General features: G+C 44.0%; 1 protein-coding gene across 3 annotated transcripts in view; it reads right to left on the bottom strand.

Moving 5' to 3' along the window:
- Positions 1 to 4,387: 4,387 nt before the first annotated feature.
- The window catches only part of SPRED2 (sprouty related EVH1 domain containing 2), a 65,309-nt gene continuing 51,161 nt past the window's right edge, over positions 4,388 to 18,535 (bottom strand). For all 3 annotated transcript variants that reach the window (XM_056343633.1, XM_056343636.1, XM_056343635.1), the window contains exons 5-6: positions 8,302 to 8,451; positions 4,388 to 7,891 (exon numbers count right to left, since the gene is read on the bottom strand). In XM_056343633.1, coding sequence (XP_056199608.1) covers positions 7,241 to 7,891; positions 8,302 to 8,451 — 801 coding nt within the window. In that variant the 3' untranslated portion in view covers positions 4,388 to 7,240. The remainder of the gene's footprint in view (positions 7,892 to 8,301; positions 8,452 to 18,535) is intronic.

The raw sequence follows: 18,535 nt of genomic DNA, 5'->3' as shown, positions 1-18,535 counted from the left end.
CGAAATAGCTGGGGGTACTTTAGCTTCAACATCAGGCCCCCCACCAATACATAACTGTGACACTGGGAGCTTTCAGGTACTCCTCAAAAAACCCCCAAACAAACACCAAGCTTGCATTTCTACTTATGTTTCATATCTGGGATGAACCATGTATCTTGCATCTGCATTCAGTCCTAGCTTCTACTCTGCCCAGAGTTTTCTGAAACAAATTTATTGGGAATTGAATTTTGCAATGCTCAGACTCACGAACAAAACCAGCAGAGTGCTGCTTCTTTTGGCTGTGCACATCAAAATGCTCTCTGTTTTAAGTTGTGGCCAGCACTTTTGCAAAATGTGGTTGAAAGTTATACTTTCTAACCTGGCTTTTATCATTGTTCTCAGGAAGTTGTAAAGAGTAAGCGCTTTTAAAGTGAAATCACTTGAGTTCAGTAGTTCTGGAATTGGGCTTTTAAGGTTGCAAATGGCCCTCCAGGGCACAAGGACGTGAATGCTTCGAATTTCAGACTTGTCTGAATCAGGTCGGAGCTAAACATAATCTGAATACCAGGAATCTCAGATTAGAAGGTAGGGTACATTTGGGAACATATCAGACTTGATACTTCAACATCAAGGATCTCACTGTTTGCACTGGCAAGCTCCCCATCCCCGCTCTTTGTTTCGTAAGATTGAAATCTCACATCAAGAGCTTAAACAGTTAATAAGATAACATTGGCACAGCATTGAAACAGAGGAATTAAGAGTGTGAAAATCAGAAAAATGCTTGCTCAAAGTGGTAAGCCTGATAGTAGCCCTGTCAGTTCCCTTAAAACAGATGTTGGCCAATTCTGCAGCTCATCGTGACATAACCTTAGAAAACGCAGAAAAAAAAATGTCAGTTCATATTACACTCTCTATATAATTAAGGATAATTAAGTACTCTAGATAAGAAAAAAGTTTAATGCTGTGTATATCTTGGTAACATCTCAGCCATCCCAAAGTACACATTAATTCTAGCTCCCCCATGCAATGATACGTATTCTTAACATCAGTGACACCTTAGGTCATGACATGAATTATATTAAATCTGGAAATGACTTAGTACTTTCCTTGCCACCTTGGAGTGCACATCAGTCAGTGCATGGAGCTGTGATTGCTCAAGGAGAGAGAGAGGGTGTGTTACAGTCCTCAGAAACTATCTCTTCACAGCCACACAAGGCAGTGCTGTGAGATCCTGTTTCACATGACATTAGGCAGCAGGCCTGAAATCCAGCAGAAGCCAAACCAAAGTCTGTCAACTCTTCCTAAATGAATTTACAAGTGAGGAATGGGGGAATGAGATGAATGGCATGGGCTGGCTGGTTGTGCATGAGTACAGGGAAGCAACTAAATATATTTGTGGAGATCCAAGTACACCACCCCAAAAATACACACATACTTTCCACCATTTAAATATCTTGTCTCTGGGTGGAAGCCAAACATTTTTCTATTTATTTCCATGTATGCCACCAAGATACTGAGGAATTTAATTGCCCAATTCAAAATGTTAAGAAAATAGCAGAAGGCTAAACATTTCAGAAAAGGCCACGGTGTTAGGAGGATGTTAACTCACCTAGCATCGTGTGCTGAAAAAAGGAAAGTGTTTCCTGTTGCTAGCACTGCAAGTTCACTCCCAAATGATTTGTGAAAAAAGCTTCATTTAGTCTGCACAAGAAGCCAAGTTCTGCCTGTGATAAGCATTGGGAACATATGCAATGATACCTCGTTTCCAGGCTTGCTAACAGATACTTCCAATTTGCATTTCTAAGCGGAATTAGCAGAGAAAGGGGATTTACACATCCCTTCCTGATAGGGCCGATTGGTTTGGTTTGTGCTCCATGCAGCCAGGCTCCTGCAGAAGCCCAAACCTTGCAGTTAGTTCATCTTCGGACAGGAGAGATACCTTTGGATGAACGTGATGGTGGACTTGTGCTCAGGATACTCCAGGCCAGACTGTGCCACAAATTCCCCACATTATGCAAGTCATTCAAACTCTCTTGGACTTAGTCATTTTCACAACAGGAATAAATCAGTTTTGCCTATTTAAATTGCAGCTCTTCAACCAGAGTGAGAAAAACTTATTACCACGTTATTAAAGGCGGCCAAGCAAACCCTCCTCGTACAAAATTTCTGCCCCTGAAGGCAACACTGGGAAGCTACGGTCATTCCTCAGAAATGCTTGAAACTGTTATCTTGGTGGAAAGGATCCTTGAAGGAAAACAGCGCTGTTATACCTGGAAGGACCCACACTGGTAGTTGCCCTCTGTTCACCCTGCAATTCCTGACCTGATACTGCTTTTACCAGAGGGAATGTATCCTTGATGGAAGTAACTTGCAGGTTCCCTGAGTGAGCACAGCCAAGAAAATCCTCCCCTTGCCCTCCATCTCTTCAGTTTCACAGGCTACAAGGAGGTAGGTTCACACAGGCGGGACTGCTGTGATGTTTGTGCGAAGACAAGGATGCCTTCCCCAGGAGAAAGGCCTGGGGGTGAACTGGGTTAGCACTGCTCCTGCTGCCAAAATGGGGAAAGGAGAGGCTGGGAAAGCCATTCTCACCCAGGCAACGGTAGCAGCACATTTGGTGTCAAGCCTCTTTGCTACAAAGTGCCAAGCTGCATTTGTCAGCACCTAGAAGTCAGCCTGGGTGAAAGGACATTATTTTAAAATGTAACTGGTATTACTTTTACTAGTAAAATAGATTTCTTTTTTAAAGCCATGAAATATTCAACCTTGTTTCATATGGTTGCAAGCTTACAATATCCATGTCCTCCCCAAACTCCTTCTTGATTGCACCCTGCCAAGAGGACAGTACCCGTCGCAGATGATAGCACGAGTAAGCCCGAGGACCTCCACACTGATTAGGCTGCGGAAGGCTGATTGCTGTTCATGGTGCCTTGGATCTTGGTGGCAGTTGCATTTTCCACGGATACAGGGTCCAGACTTTACTAGTTCAGTTTAGAAATCTCCAGGCATAAGCAACCCCTTTAATTCGCAGATGAAAGCAAGAGGATGTCACAGGCTGCCAGAAGGTATGTGGCATAGCCAGGTCTTCTGTGGGACAAGCTGAATCCAAACAGCCAGGGAAGAGGGTTGAAGTCTTCCTGCCATAGTCCAGATAGTATGATGGGATGTGAGCAACGGGCTGTCAGAATCACTTTGCCCTCAGCTTAGCCGTGGATGGAGACAATGCCAGCACAAACCAAAGGATTTTGTGTGCAGCTGGAATCCTCCCGAACACATCTGACCCACTGCGAAGAATTTTTAAAACGTGTAACAAACATTTAGTTGTACAACAACTGTAAACAGAAATACCTATTTATATGAGCATTAGAAACCTGTAAATACAAATATAAATCAATCGAAAGTGAAAGCAGACTCAGGATCTCAGCAAAGCTGTGGCAAGTCAAACATCAAGCTTACTTACAGAACCAATATGTCAACCCACGTGTGGGGTGGGCGCGCATCAGGCAAAGCACTGCCATCACAGGGAGCACACCTTTTCTAAGAGAAAGACATGTATAGTTTGGCACATGGGCCCTTGCTTCCCTTCTCTCACATGCTACTCAAGGTGGCTTTGTTCAGCAGCAGAACATGCAGCACGTAAAAAAAGAGAAACAGTTATTACCTACAGAAAAACAAACCTGGGCTTTCCACAAACAGTTGGTGTCGGCCTGACTAGCCCCTGTTGGAAATGTTGTACAAATTTGATATACTCACTGTTTTTCCCCTGGTTTCCTCAATTGGCCGCAGCCTAGTGTCTGTTTTTGCTGGGTTATTCCTCTTCCATTTTCCACGTCGAGGCCCCCTGAGCAGGGCCAGCAGCGCCAGCCGCCCTTGGCACCTCTCCTCAGCGGAGGTGACACCTCAGAAAGCTCGGCAGCCATGTCTGCCAGCCCTTCCCTCTGCTTTCCCCTGTCCCTTGGGGCCATGCTGCTTGGGTGAAAAAACCAATCAACCACCAAAAAACCCACCCAAACACCAAAACCCTAAAGCAGCGCAGGGGATGAGGGCCTGGGGAGAAGAGAAGGGAAAGCAGGAGGGAGCCCTGGCCCTGTCATGGCCGCCAGGGCCTCCTGAGGTGCAGCAACACCAGGCCAGGCCGCCCCAAATGTGCGAAATGCCTGAAAACCACTTAAAAGATACTTGGAAAAAACACCACCTGCCCCCTGGTCCCCATTGTGTTTGGGCGAGAACAGACTGTCCCCAAGGCTGGCAGTGTTTGCCACCCAAAAATGTGAAATAAATCAATAATTTTCCTCAGGAACGGCGAGGTTCTGGGGAAGTGGCTGTGGGGACACCCCCCTTTTCTTTCCCCCTCGTTTTCCAGCCAGCTAAATAACAATAAATAGCATCATTTTGACAATAAACGGCATCATTTTGATATGATGTATTTATATTTACATGGTACATTTTAAAGCAATAGCTACACTGATCGTACATATTAGAAACAATAAAAAAAGAAGTTAAGAACTAAAATGTACATCATACACTTGTATATATATTTTTTTTTTTTACACAGAGGTAAAAAGGCTTATAAAAATCAATACAACAGGGTTTTAAGTTTTAGTATATAGATACAATAATGATGAGGCTTCAGGCACTTTAATTTGTTAACGTGAGCAATAGCTTGGAAAAAAACAACAAAAAAAAAAACCCAACACAAAAAAACCCTTTCCACAATAGAAAAAAAAAATTTTGGTTAATGTTTTGTTACCACAGATACAAAAATAAAATCTGAATAATTTCTCTCAAATGATTGATGTCAGTATTGCAAAGCTGACTGGGAGAACGCTACACACTGTTCAGCGGCAGTGTGGAAATTAAGGAGAAATATTTACAAAAAAACACCCATTTCTATCATTGTGCCCTTACACCACTGCCTTCACAAACCAAATAACACACGCAGCAAAATCTACAAGTATTACAAAAACCCAAGAGAAGAGGGAGGAAGGAGGAGGGGAAGAAAAAAAAATAAAAAGAGGGATTTTTTTTTTTTTTTTTAATTTTTAGTTCCAGACATACGGAAAGGCTTGGAGTATGTCTACTTTGCTTAAATAAATAGGGGCACTTCAAGACCGGACAAAAAGCTGTAAGATCTTTTTGTAGTGTTGTGCTTTATAGAGAGATGATCTTACAGACGTTTGTTTACATGAAACAACTTTGAGAACAGAAATAAAAGGAAAAGGTTGTTCCATTAATTCTCTTTTTTTTTCCCGAGGCTGGCTTGATGTTTAGTAGACACCATTGAGAGATTTGTCAACTGCTATTAGGCACAAAATATTTATATTTCATTCAGCAAACCCAGACATATCACCCAGAGTGTAACACTCCATCCCTTTTCCACTATCATTCATTTTTTTTTCCCAACTGAAAAAATCCCCAGCAACTGCTACAAATTAAGCCTACCGAACTCTATAGTGTATAAGCACATTGCATACTTAATTCATGGTTGACTAAAAAAGCTGTGATTAACTCTCAGAGGAACCGTTGGGACATTCCACCAAGAAAGAATGGCAAGCGTTCCTTTTACATTTATTTGGCAAATTAATAGTTTAAAAAAAAAAATCCTCTCTTTTAAGACTGATGTCAATGTGCAATAGAGGGAGGGAAAGGACATGCGCCCACTGGCAATTTACTGCAGAAAGAAATTATGGCAGGAACAGCAGTGCCAGCTTTGACAAGCCAATCCCTAGCTGCCTCAAAGTATTCAGATTGTACTATGCTAGTTAGAGCTCACTGCGCTAAATCTTTTTTTTTTTTTTTTTTAATAAAAATTATTTGGCTATTCCTTGTAATATATTAGAAAAATACTCTTTTTCCAAGCTAATTACAAGCCTTGTACACAAGACAACATGACATTAAAAAAATAAAAAAAAAAATTAAAGTAATCTTATCCTGCTGTATGCACCTTATGCATCCACTTGATAAATCTGGGTGGTGAACTGGGGAGGGGAAAGCCAGGGAGACACTTCGGTCTGGCTCCTGCAAAGACTCACATGCTTAATCCTACGCACAGACTCACAGGAACGCTGGCTGCATGCGCGATACATCGAGACATGTGTAAGCATCTGGAGGATTGGGACCGCAGGTCAAAAAATGGAAGTGGTGGTTATCATCCTGGCTTTTGCTTTTAAAAACCTGTCTAGATTGCTAAATGTAGTTTCTACTGTGGATGCGTATGTTCTCATGCTCATGTATTATACAGAAAACAAACAAACAAATACAATTTTCCATATAATCCACCACTTAATGCAGCATTTCCCCACAATAGTGCTTTTGACATTGCATTGGTAGTAATTCTTTGCATAAAAACAATTTTCCTCATCTGGAACCTTAGTGTTTTATTCACAGATCATTACATGGCTGGCTAATGAAAAAGTTCCCTTTCTTTTGGGCAGAACTCTGAAAACACAGTTTTATTTTTCCAATGTTATTTAGGGAAAAAAGAAAACCCTAAAATTTAAGTTTCCCTTTCAAGTAGTGGTCTGAAATGATTACAGGTAAGGAGAACTACCAGATTCTCAATGGTTATGTGACTATGGTAACTGAGCCTTGCTTTCTGTTCACAGAGCTTTACGAACAGAGAAATAATTTCAGATGTTTGCTGAAGGAAATGACGATGGACTCTAGAAGAGAAACTGCAGTTTAGATGGCTATTTTGGCTTTGGAAAACAGAACAAAAACCCCAAAGAAAACCAGTGACAGAAATACTGTGTTGTGGTACAAGTTTGTTACTAGCACACCTTCTATACACACACAATAACTTGATGGCAAGTATCTTCCAAGTGAGATTTCATTCACTACACCACCCCGTTTCTATAAACGCCAAAGCTTGCTAACACGCTGATGGTACCGCACAAGCGGAGGCAAGACGGACACAACCTGGAGATGTTCTACAATCCACCACCATTTAAAGCAGTTCTTTCCTCAAACTCATTTTAACTGAAAAAAAAAAAAAAATTAAAAAAAAAATGTACAAGACAGTCTGTTTTGATTACAGATTAATAATACAAAAGTCTATGCTGTAGGTTAGTTAGTTAGAACACTTGATGAGCAAATCAATGCAGTGTGAGCCCCTGACGACCAAATGTAAGATGATCCAAACTGGTGGTTTCTGGATGCTGCTGGGCACAGTGGCTGCATCAAAATGAGTGATCTCAGTGCTCCAAAACCAACGTGTTCCTTGAACTACAGGAAAAACGTAACACTTCGAATACATCTGTAGTCATCCAGCAGCTTTGTGTTTTCCACCACAGCACCTGCACATGACCCCACAGTGGTAACAAGCCCGAAGCGGCAAGTAACAGCACATACATGGAGCAATGAAAGACAAGGCGATAAGGGCCATCCACCGGAGGCAAAACATTTCATCACTGGTTTCGCACGAGCAAGGATCTATATAGTCTCCTTCTGAATCAGACATACAGTGATAGAGCATAGTGTCTGCACACCACATACAGCTCACTCGACGGATGCAAGTCTTGACGCGGTCTGGAGCATCCTGGCATTGACCCCGTTTATTCTCCTCATGGTTGAACATGTCCCTGCAGTACACACACCGCGACCTCTCACCATCTTCCTTCCGCCTGGGCTTGAATTTGACAGGTTGAGTCTTTATCACAGCACCTTTGATATCTTCACCCAGGTCAAAGTCCGAGTTGTCTACGTAAGGATAAGTGTATTCGTGTTTTGAGGCCTCGCTTTTGGCAAAACGTACGTAGGAGTCCGTGTCATCAGGATCAAAGTTCTTTCCTCGTGCTGGGGCATGGCGATAGTCCTCGTATCCAGTCATCCAAATCTTTTCCCGAGGGTTGATGCGCACTATCTCCTCATCATCATCTGGAAAGTTGACATGCCGATAGGATCGCGGTACTGACTGTGGAAGCAGGGATGGAGATGAAGAGGGAGAGAAGATAAATAAGCTCATTTTGCTATCAGCCATCACTGTCTCTTTGCTTAGAGAAAAAACAGTTATTTAATAATTTTAGTTTTCCTTCTTTGTACGCCCTTTACCACGACCCATCACAGAGTTTCAGCCTTCGGCTCAGGAATGGGTACAGCTGTCACAGACCTACGATGGTCCGTGTGCAGGTGGTACAACATAACATTAAATCACAGTATAAGCTTTTTTAAAAAAAAAATAATCGAAAGCCATTTAAAGGTAACTGAGAAGGAAAGGGAGAGAAAGGAAGGGGGTGTCTTCCAGAGATATGAGGGGAAAACCAACCACCAGTCAGCTATGGCAGACACAGCCGCTTAGGTGGCAACACTGGGAAGAAACCTTACTTGTTCTAGATGGTAGTGGTCAGAGCTATAATGGTCGTGAAGGTGTCCACGAGTGCAAATTCTTCGATGTTCGCAGGATGCAGGAGAAGCCAAAGTTCGCACAGGCTGTTCCCTTTTTTGAGAGGAGTTAGAGGAGCTATCTGTAGCATTCTGTTTTAAATGGAAAGGAAGGAGGGCAAATTGTCAAACATTCAGCTGTTATGGCATGCAGTATTAAAAAAGAGGTTTTGCCACTCACTGACTTCGCACACACCTGCAACATTGGCACCTTTGTAAAGTTTCACACAGAATACTTGAAAGAGGCAGACCTGTTGCCAGGCCATAAAATCTGTCACCACACATGTGGAAAAATAATGTCATAGCCTACCCATGACATATCCACCAACACCACTCATGTTCACATGGCGTGTTATTTGTTATACCGGGCATTGCGGGGTGATGAGTGCTCACGCTAGAAGCTACCTATGAAGAGCAAACTCCATCAAATGATGCAATCATGTCAGTCCTGTGGGCAGACTTGGACAGAGCATCTGTGTGCCCAGGCTACAAAAAATCCTGGCAATTCTGTTAACCTCCAGGCATCCCATTAAGCCAAAAACTCCTTTAAACATTCTTCTCCAGTCACCAAATTCCAGTTCATCACAGAGTATTTTTTAAAACCTTCAGGGCATGTTCTTCTCATTTTGCCACTAATCTCTAATATGCAACAAATGTTACTTGTGTTGTTGTACATTCCTGGCTCACAGCGAGTACTTTTTTTAGGTTAGTTACATCATTACACAACAACGATCGTGAAAGGTGAAATATCACACAGTAACATGCTATTGCTAATACCTGCATCTTCTTAATAAATCTTCTTAAAAAATTTCTCCTGGAGAAATACACGGTGGGGGGGTACCAGTCTTAGCTATCCTCTCTCTCTAGCCTTTCCTTGTTTCAAAAGGTTCCATACACTATCCAGTCGTTCAGGATTTTGCCCATTAATTCGTTTCACAGATTGCTTGGACTTTTTCATATTAACATGAATATCAGAGGGCAGCTGTTAATACGCTAACAGATCAGGAGCAGGAAAAGAAGCCTCCATGCACAATGATCAGAAAAGCTGTAACACTGCACGTGTGTAAAATATTGGTGCTTTGTATTAAGAAAAATCTCTATTCTCTTCCAACTAACAAGCTGTGCTGCAGCTATGGTGAGGCCAAGGGAGACGTTTCCATTCGCCATGACAGTTAGTTAGAGACACAACTGCAACAGCAGAGAAAAGTTGTATCAGTAGCGGGAGAAGACTGGTTTTACCTGAAAAACCTTCTCTCCTTGTCAAGAATGCACTCTCTAAATATTATTTTCCCATGAATGGTACTAGACATATCTTCTACTCCAAGAATACAAGAACGCTCACTGTGGATATTTGTTTATTCTGAAAACAATGCTCTGCAAGACTCTGTCCAAAGGTGAGAACATCTTAAAGCATTAGAACAAAAAATACATGTTGATCCTCTTTAGCCAGTATAGCACTTAAAAGCACTGAACTCCCAGCTTACTTTGGTGAAAGCAAATATACCGATCTGTTTGCAGTGTGATGTAAAGCCAGGCTGGGTTATCTCAGGGGTACAACAAGCAGGATGAGTTTTGAATGGCTGACCCACCCGTTAGGGACAGGCTTTCCGTGCATGTCTTTGTTTTGGTTTTTTTTTGTTCGTGTTTTTTTGTTTTGTTTTAAACAAGTACGTAGAAACAGAACAACTCTTAAGATAGTTAACCACCCCTACAATGTAACTGCATTGATATTCAGGCTCTTTTTTTAAAAAGTGGTTTCATCAGCCCAGTCTTCATAACTTATTAAACAAAGGCATTTCAAACCTGGGGTTTAAACCCTTCAAAGCTAATTCTTGCGCCTTTAGGTCCTACAGTATCTAGCACATTTTGGAGATGTTTGAAAAGAAAATGAGCAGCTTCTACAACCAAGTACTTCATAGTAACATTAAGCTTCCAACCTGTTTGGAAAACCCGAGAAAAGTTAGGATTTAGTTACAACAGCCACTTCATATGAGCACCTTTCTGCAGCGCTGTGTGTGGTGCAGGCTCAGATGCTGAGCTGTAATTTAAGCTTCTCAGAACAACAACAGTAAGGCACACGCCCCATAGCCCGGGCAGCCGCAGCCTCAGCCTGCAGCGTGCTCTCAAAGTTAAACTTTGACTGGCATGAACCAAAAAGGAGGCAGAGCCTTAACACGGTGCTGTGCCAGCCAGCGGGACCCTTCACCTTCACTGGAACCACAGCCGAGCCCTGCTGGGATAAGCCTTTCATCGATATGCTCCAAAAACATTGTGGGTGCTCATGGCTGAAATAACGATGCCTGGGAAAATTACCCAACTGGTGGAGGTTGCACATACTGGCCTGCAACCCCCTCACCCTCCTAGATGAAAATAAAAATCCCAAACAGGATATAATTGCTAGATAATCTCAGTGGGGCAGCTGGGAGCTATAACCAGCCCTGCAAGCAGCATGCTATTTGCTGCCTGCCTCTCAGGGAGGGCAGTATTTCTGCAATAGGCAATTGGAAAAGAGGCTGTAGTGATTTTTATCTTGCCCGATTCTTATCTACCCTTGCTTTCCTTCACACCTTAATTCTCCTTCAGACCCAGCAGGGCAACTGAGCCTCTCCTCCACATGTGTTGACATGGCTACAAAACCTGTTTGCAGCATACCACAGAGGCTGTGGCTCTGGCCTCTGCTTTCACCTTATTAAAAAACTGCTGCATTTCCATGTTCAATGTCCTCAGATTAGAGGGGCACTTTGCCAACACAAACACCTACTCTAAGTGCCAGAAAGGGAGAAACCAAGCTATCCGAGACTAGGTCTCTGCTCGCTTGTCCGTAAAAAAAATTCACGTTGCCTCCTGGTTGGTGACACTAAACGCAGCTGGTTGACAGTGTCTGCAGGGTTACCTTGCTGACCATCGGCTGGCATAAGCACTGTTACTTTCCGACAAGGTCCCTCACTGAAGCTTCGAACTTCTGTAGGAGAAAAAAGAGAAGGCTCTCGACACATAGGAATGAATGAAGACTGGGGAAAAAAAGGTAGAAAATACCTGCCTCCTCCCAAGCAGAAAGTCACCAACGAACCCCACAGGCTCCTCACCCGTGCTGGTGCGCATACTCATCAGTGATGTGAAGAGAGATGCGAACAACAAGATGACACAGTTTTCTGATGAAACTTAAGTCATTCAAGGCCATAAAAATGAAAGCTGACCCTGAAAACTTGCTTAAGAATCTCATAATGCCAAAAGACTGGATGTTAAAAAAAAATAGAATAAATACCCCTAAAATGCAAAGTGATGGAAACACCTTGATCTGACACACATACAATGATACACTCTGAGCCAGCTGTTGCGGTCCAGGGAAGAGTTCTTGGGATGAAATCAGACAGCCCTGTGACAGTGTCAGCTTGGTGGCTCAGCAACAGATTAAAAAAACCCCAAAGAAGCAGCAACAAAGATGATCATCAAGACACCGCATGTATGTGCTGTGCTTCCCCAGTCTGTCCATAGTTCTGGCCCACCCTCCACCCTGTGTCAGTAAGGGTATTTCCACCATTTCTGCCATGGTCAGGCCAACCGAGGACACGGGATGGCTTCACAACGCCTCCCTAAAAGCCTGGGTCTCTCCAGCCTGGAAAAGAGATAATGGAAGAGACCATGAAGATGGGAAGGGGAAGCCTACTGAATCACGAGTCCTATGGGAACGTGAGTAAGGAAGAGATTATTCTTCTAGTAACTTCAGAATAGAAGCCTGCGAGGCATTCACTGGAACAGGCTCTGATAAAGGTCTAACAGAAGGAGGTGCTTCTGACAGACCCCATAGTTAAAACGTGGTTCAAGACACCATACAGAAACCCTCAGAAGAAAATAAATGACTGAGGATCAAAGGTATGATGATGCTCGACCTTCAAAAGCATACTGTTCTCTCAGTGCTGCTCCACTGGGACTGAACTTGGATTTGGTGACTGGTGAAAAACAGGCATGTTCTCAAAGAAAAGGCACCCTCATATTCAGGCAAGTGCCACTACAAAAAATGATGGCAAAACTTTGTCAGAGATGGAAGCAGGGAACAACTTCTGTCTGCCCAGGATGAGACTGGGTCTTGGCTGGGATTTTCTACCACCAGCATAGCAGGAAAAATTCTGGGGAGGATGGTGAAGGGGGAAGATACGAGAGGTTTGCTGCAGGTCACATAAATACAAGACGCTCACCTACAGGAATACATCTAGAAAGGGCACAGTCTTCAGAGCCAGGCTATTTCACCGATGGGAAAAGATGTCACGAACCGGTGAGCCACCGGTCTATCAGAGAAACACTGTCTTCTTCTAAAGCCTCTTGAAACCAATCCAGCTCCAGTATTTGTTTTTGAGGGGAAACTATTGAAAACATGCCCAGTAGCCACATAAGAGAAATGAACCCAAAACTAAAGTTGTTGGAACAGGGAGCCTGGTAAGAAACTCTGTTTCAACATGCCCTCAAATGCTCAATTAGAGAAATTTGTGCCGCACATACTAAAGCTTTGCGATTGCTATGGCGGTCGCGAAGTCTTGTGGTTTCACTGCTCGGATAACAAAATCATTAATCATGACCATAATAGTAATTTTGTAAAACCCGTGCAAAATATTTCCTTTTGCAAGTGAGCTGTACATATCCGAGTGAGCACACGTACTGCATGCTTGATATGGCTGCTCTGAGAAACACCACCGGGATTCTACATGCAAATGATTGCACTGTGATAATTTTTTTTTACAAAAAGTGTCCTTGTTTCCCCCTCAGACTTTCAGAAGTGGCTCACTAAATTAAAAAACCCTAGCCATTATTAAAGAAGATTGTGTTAATCATTTACTGCAGTTTACTTCTCATTGAAATGGATTTGTTACACAAGGACAGCTGGCTAATCAGGTGCCTAAGTAAAACTCTGAGATAAGCATCTATCATAAAAAATGATGAGAAAAAGAAGCCTGAACTGTACTGATCACCTTGCCTCTAATGGCTTTACAGAATAGGTTCACCCCATGTGATGCAACACCCAAGGGTGACTACAAAAAAGAAGAAAGATTCATCTCAAAATTATGAAGCAATACAATCTGTGGCAGCTTGTCAGAAATTGGTTGCCAGAGGGAAATTACGGAGCTCTGTCACTTTTAACTTCCAGAAGCGCTCTCCGCCAGCTAAAGCATGCACAAGTTTGCTGTCAAAAATAATTGTGCGTCAAGCAAGACGAGATGGGTTTTTTTTTCTCCCTCTAGGATATTAACGGTTACATGAGGTGGACAGGACCAGGGGCAACAGAAGTATCATGATGTTCAACAAGCAGTTTTGCAAGTCATGGACCTAAAGGAGTTGAAAACCTGCGCCAGCCTGGCCTTTGCAAAGCACAAGCCCTCTACAAGCTGACATGCCATGCTCTGCTTTGCTCGTCTCCCACTGCCGTGCGAGCCCACTCACTGCAGCACCCATATCTGAGGGGGACTGGCAACGTGCAGAATGGAAATGCAAAACTTGGTGGGGGCTCAAGTCTCATCTTCACCAAGGCAGCCTCCTGCAGCTGCCAAAGCTCCTCGGAGTGCCTCCTGTGTTCACATTGGGAAGCCTGGACATGTTAAAGAGGAGCCCATTGCTATCTTGTCATCTGAAAAGACATCCCCACCGTCCCCAGGACAAGAAACCCAGCTCCCTCCCCAGTTCACAGCTTGAGGATGACCCCGGAAAGATGACAGCCAGCAAACTGCATCCTCGCCCCGGCTGCAGCCCACCCACCTCCAGCCAAGACCCATGTGGTGACTCCCCGCAGCAGCCGCAGCCCTTTGTTTGTGCGCTCTGCCCAGGTGCAATCCCTTGGGAGTCCCGGCACAAGCCAGCTCTTCTTTGCTTGGCCCTTTTCATTCGCTGGAATAGGGGAAAACACAGCTGTGCTATCAATACGGAAAGGAAAGATGATAAAGTCGGCGAAATGGTACAGTAAGCGAGCAATACTGAGCTAAGAGCTAATCATAAGTTTATCTGCAGAGCCTCTGCTGTTTATGAAGTTTACAAAAAGGAAGTCTGAGAGTTATTTCGGATGCATGGTGAAGAAACTTCCACCTTTCCAAAGAAATTAAGATAAAATATAGTTTCCCAGAACTCCCTCAGCTTAATCTTGCCAGAACAAGTCCTTCCTTTCTCCTCCTGCCTTTTTTTTTTTTTTTTTCAATTTATTTAAGCCTAAAGAGACATAGCATGTTTTAATTTCACAGAGAGGGGAACAGCAAAAATCCTAAATTTGTGTCTCAAAACACCTCCTTCTCCCTATTAAGGAAATTAGAGAAGGAAAGAGTTGACATTTTCCATCCACCTCTAAGTGTGCCCCGTATTCTCAGAGCAGCCCACTTCAAAGGGGGCTTAGATAATCCAAGTCTTAAGAAAAAGGTTCAGTGTGAAAAATCTTTTGAGACTCCTGTCTCCTGAGCAGAAGCTTTTAATTTGTCACGGCAAGATAAAGCCACAGAAGAAAATGCTTTTGTCAAATTTCTGTTTGTTTCCTATCACTGAAGACAAGACAGAAATTGTATTGAAGAAAATTGCTCCCATACAGTTTTGAAACGTTTTGACACTCTCATCCACTGAGGACCGCTGGAATCTAGTTCTATTGCCTAGCAAAGAGTCTGAAGGAAAAGCTTCATGTTAGATCATATTCCAGTACAGTTCAGAGACAAACTGGCTGTACACAACCATTACAATAAGCATGGATTCAAGATTTTTCTGAAACCAGCACAGGACTATGACTTCTCAAATGTCTGGACTGTTTCCTCATCACCGCTCACACAAATACCAACCTGAAGTGCAGAAAGCTAGCTAGTTTTACTGCTACCTTTTCTGTTTTTATTTTTGAGTTTTGTGGTTATAGCTCTTAGTGCCAGTGGCTGTGCTGTCTGAAGTCAGCAAAGCTTCAGGAACGTTTACAAGGATTCAGTGCACAAGATCATCTCCGTTAAGCTAACGCTAAGCCCAATTCTGGCATCATCACTCAGTTCTGCATGGAGCACAGATGTGGCCTAACGGCTCGCTTCAAGGAGTAAAAAGAATATATGAGAATCAGACACGGTTAAGTGATACAGCAAATACTCAGATGTGGTAAGGGGGAAACCTCCGTGACATTTTCCTGTTTCACTACTGGTTGGTAATACAAGGAGTCAGACACATCACTGCAAAAGCTGGCATTTGAACAGATGCCCAGAGAAATGCCCGCAAAAGCCAGAGGAGGACTGAAGTAAAACAGTACCCCATTTTGCTCAGGCTCGGCCCACGACCAGAGGCTGTGAGTGGTTCCACAAAACATTTCCTTCCCATATGATACCCCTCGCCTTGTCCTTACTACACCACTGGGCTAGCGCACTGCTTCAATGGAAGCAAAAGTCTTTGCATCAGATACTTAGAAGGGAAACCCAGAATGCTGGAAGGGGGAAAAAAAGCCCCAGTTCCCAGGGGGGCTGCTCCCCAGGCAGCACAGCAATCCCATGGCACAGTGGCAAGAGTGGGATGGCTCTGCCTACCCACGAGGCGCTCGTGTCCTTGTCCATCTGGAGAGACTCTCCTTACCAGGACTCCTACGTATCCTTCTTCATTCCTGTAACAACTCCTTGCTGTGGCCTGACAGGATTTCTCCATGTTGAGATGAGCTACATCACTTCAGCAGGATCTTTGTACCTAAGCTCGGGAACTGTTTAAACCAACCAATTGCTTAAAACCATCTAGGGCCAGAGGCAGACTTCTCCTGTCTGCATAAAGGGCTCCGTTAATCTGTTTATGCCTTGGAAATGACATCTTGATGCGGACTGCAGCACAGTCGGCATGATCAGCTGCCCAGTATTTGTGTTAGTAGCAAAGTCTCCCTCTTCTAACAGGTCATATTAGCCACATTACCCCAGCTGTCCTCTGCTAAGGCCAGGAGAGATGGGCACTGAGGTCAGTACCGCTGTGGGGAGGTGACGGTCCCTGCTTCTCCCTCCCACCACTCTCATCACCTGCTCCGTGTTCATGCTTGGGTGGAAAACCACAGGAACACAGCCCAAAAAATCATTTTCGGTCTCAGCTCCCTGACCCCAGCTGACCACCTGCAGAGGTTTGTGCCCTGATGGCACAGGAGGGTCTCCAGGCAAAGCAGGGGGCACAGACAGGTGGTCTGGAGAGGGAGGTGGGTGCCAGCTCCTCTTTAAAGTCATCCACCTTTGACCTGCTTGCCATCAGCATAGCTGCAATTAATTTGGAAAGTGCCAGCTCCTAATTTTAAGGTGCTAACAGGGAACTTAGCACATCCAACGCTGCTGAAGAACTTTTAGAAGACGGGCAAGGATGCTAGGAGATAAAGGAGTGAAGCTCAGCCAGGGGGTGTTAAACACTGGACGTGCACAGGGGATGGCTGCGCTGCTGCTGAGCACAGCCGGGAACAGATGGCTCCACATAACTCACCACTGAATCTCAACTCTTCTACACAGAAAATTTCCAAGGCAGGAGGAAGAAAATAAGATTGAGGGGGAAGAAAAATACTAATGAAAGTTAGATTAGCTAAACTAAAAGAACTGGTGCACCTAATCCATCACGTCTGTCTTTGCTATGTACAAATCCAACACTTCAGCCTTTAAATTCAGCAGCACGCTCCTCCTCTATGATATACCAGGTTACAAACAGAGGGGATAAAAACCCAGTTAAATGCAAACTTCCCACAGCACACTGATATGGTATTTTAAGAAGCCAGTTAGGGGTCGTTTATTCACACAGTTATGAGCATCCACGTTATTTTAGCTGGAATTCACCACCAAAATAGAATCCAACAGCTGATGCAAACTTTTAAAATACCCTCTTCACATGCAATGCAAATATGTCAGGCTCCGCTTAAAAATGCAATGGTACTTTTTACTTCTGCCTTTCCTTCGCCTTTTGCAGACACAACCAGAGACAGATGAACTGCTTCCTATAATTGCTTCTGATTTAATTTTCATAAAAAATTTGCAAGATACAGGGCGAGCAGACCCTTGGCAAAACACATTAGGCAGGTGAGGGAAGGAAACAGGACTATTTAGATGCAGTTGTTTATAACGCATTTCTGTACCGGGCAGAGGTCCATTTCGAGCTCCCTGGACTCTTGTATTCTGTTGTTCATCCTCAGTCACCACCAAGCACATGCCTCGGGGCAGAGGGAACACCATCCCGCAGTATTTTGTCAGTCAGAAGGTTGTATGGTGAGATTTTCGGGGTTTTTTTTTCTTTTTCTTATTAAAGGGCTGAAAGTGGGAGCCTGCCACTTTAAAGGAAAATTATTCTTGAAGCTTCATGTAAAAGTACATTTCATTGTTTAGCTTTACCAAACTCCTCCTTTTCCTTTCCAAACTCTCCAAAAAAAGAAACCCCAAACAAAACAACACATTTGAGTGGATGCAAACAAATTATGGTTAGACTATCAAAACTCGGGTGTACACTTCAAGTGGCCTGAACTCTGTTTTATTATGGATTTTTTTTCCCCCCCATTTCTTTTCTACCTGTTATATGAGACAACAGATTCAAAACAGACTTGCAAGCGCTTAAACAGCACGTGGAAATTACAGGCTCCCTCATGAAGGGCAGGGCAACATAGTCATTTGCCCCGTGGTTCCAACTCAGCCCCCTTCCCACCACTGCCAAGAAGGATGCTCCAGCTCAGCACCAGGAGCCAAATGCTTTCCCCTGCCTCTAAAATACAGGGAGAGGCTGGGATGCCAGGGCTGAGCGGGGCTGTGCCTGCTTGCTGCTCCAGAGCCGCATCCCTCCGGCCCCACCAGCAGTGCTGGGTTACGTGCTGGCTGTCGATCCCCTAATTCATTCTGCCACGGTATGGGAAGCGGTCAATCATTGCCATGTCCCCTGTCCAAGGCTGCCTCTTTCCAACAGCGTTTACACTCTGCATGGCATCTGCTCTGCCCGTCACCTTCGGAGGTGGCATCCAGGACTGAGCGAGACACCCCAAATGCAGCCAGCATCCCTGGTGCCCTCTCATGTGAGTGCTCCGGGACGAATGCAGCAGCTGCAGAGCCTGCAGCGTACACATACAGCTGCTCACTGAAAGCAGCTTCCTTGGGTTGCATATCACAATAATGGAAAAGGCCATTTTCTGCCTTTGTGAAACTTTCAAGCACCCCGTGGCCAAAAGAAAGGACTATACACTGCAAGGGCTAACCGC

The sequence above is a fragment of the Falco biarmicus genome, chromosome 6 (assembly GCF_023638135.1).
Source record: "Falco biarmicus isolate bFalBia1 chromosome 6, bFalBia1.pri, whole genome shotgun sequence".
Classification (NCBI taxonomy): domain Eukaryota; kingdom Metazoa; phylum Chordata; class Aves; order Falconiformes; family Falconidae; genus Falco; species Falco biarmicus.
This window is presented reverse-complemented; position numbering and strand designations above follow the sequence as displayed.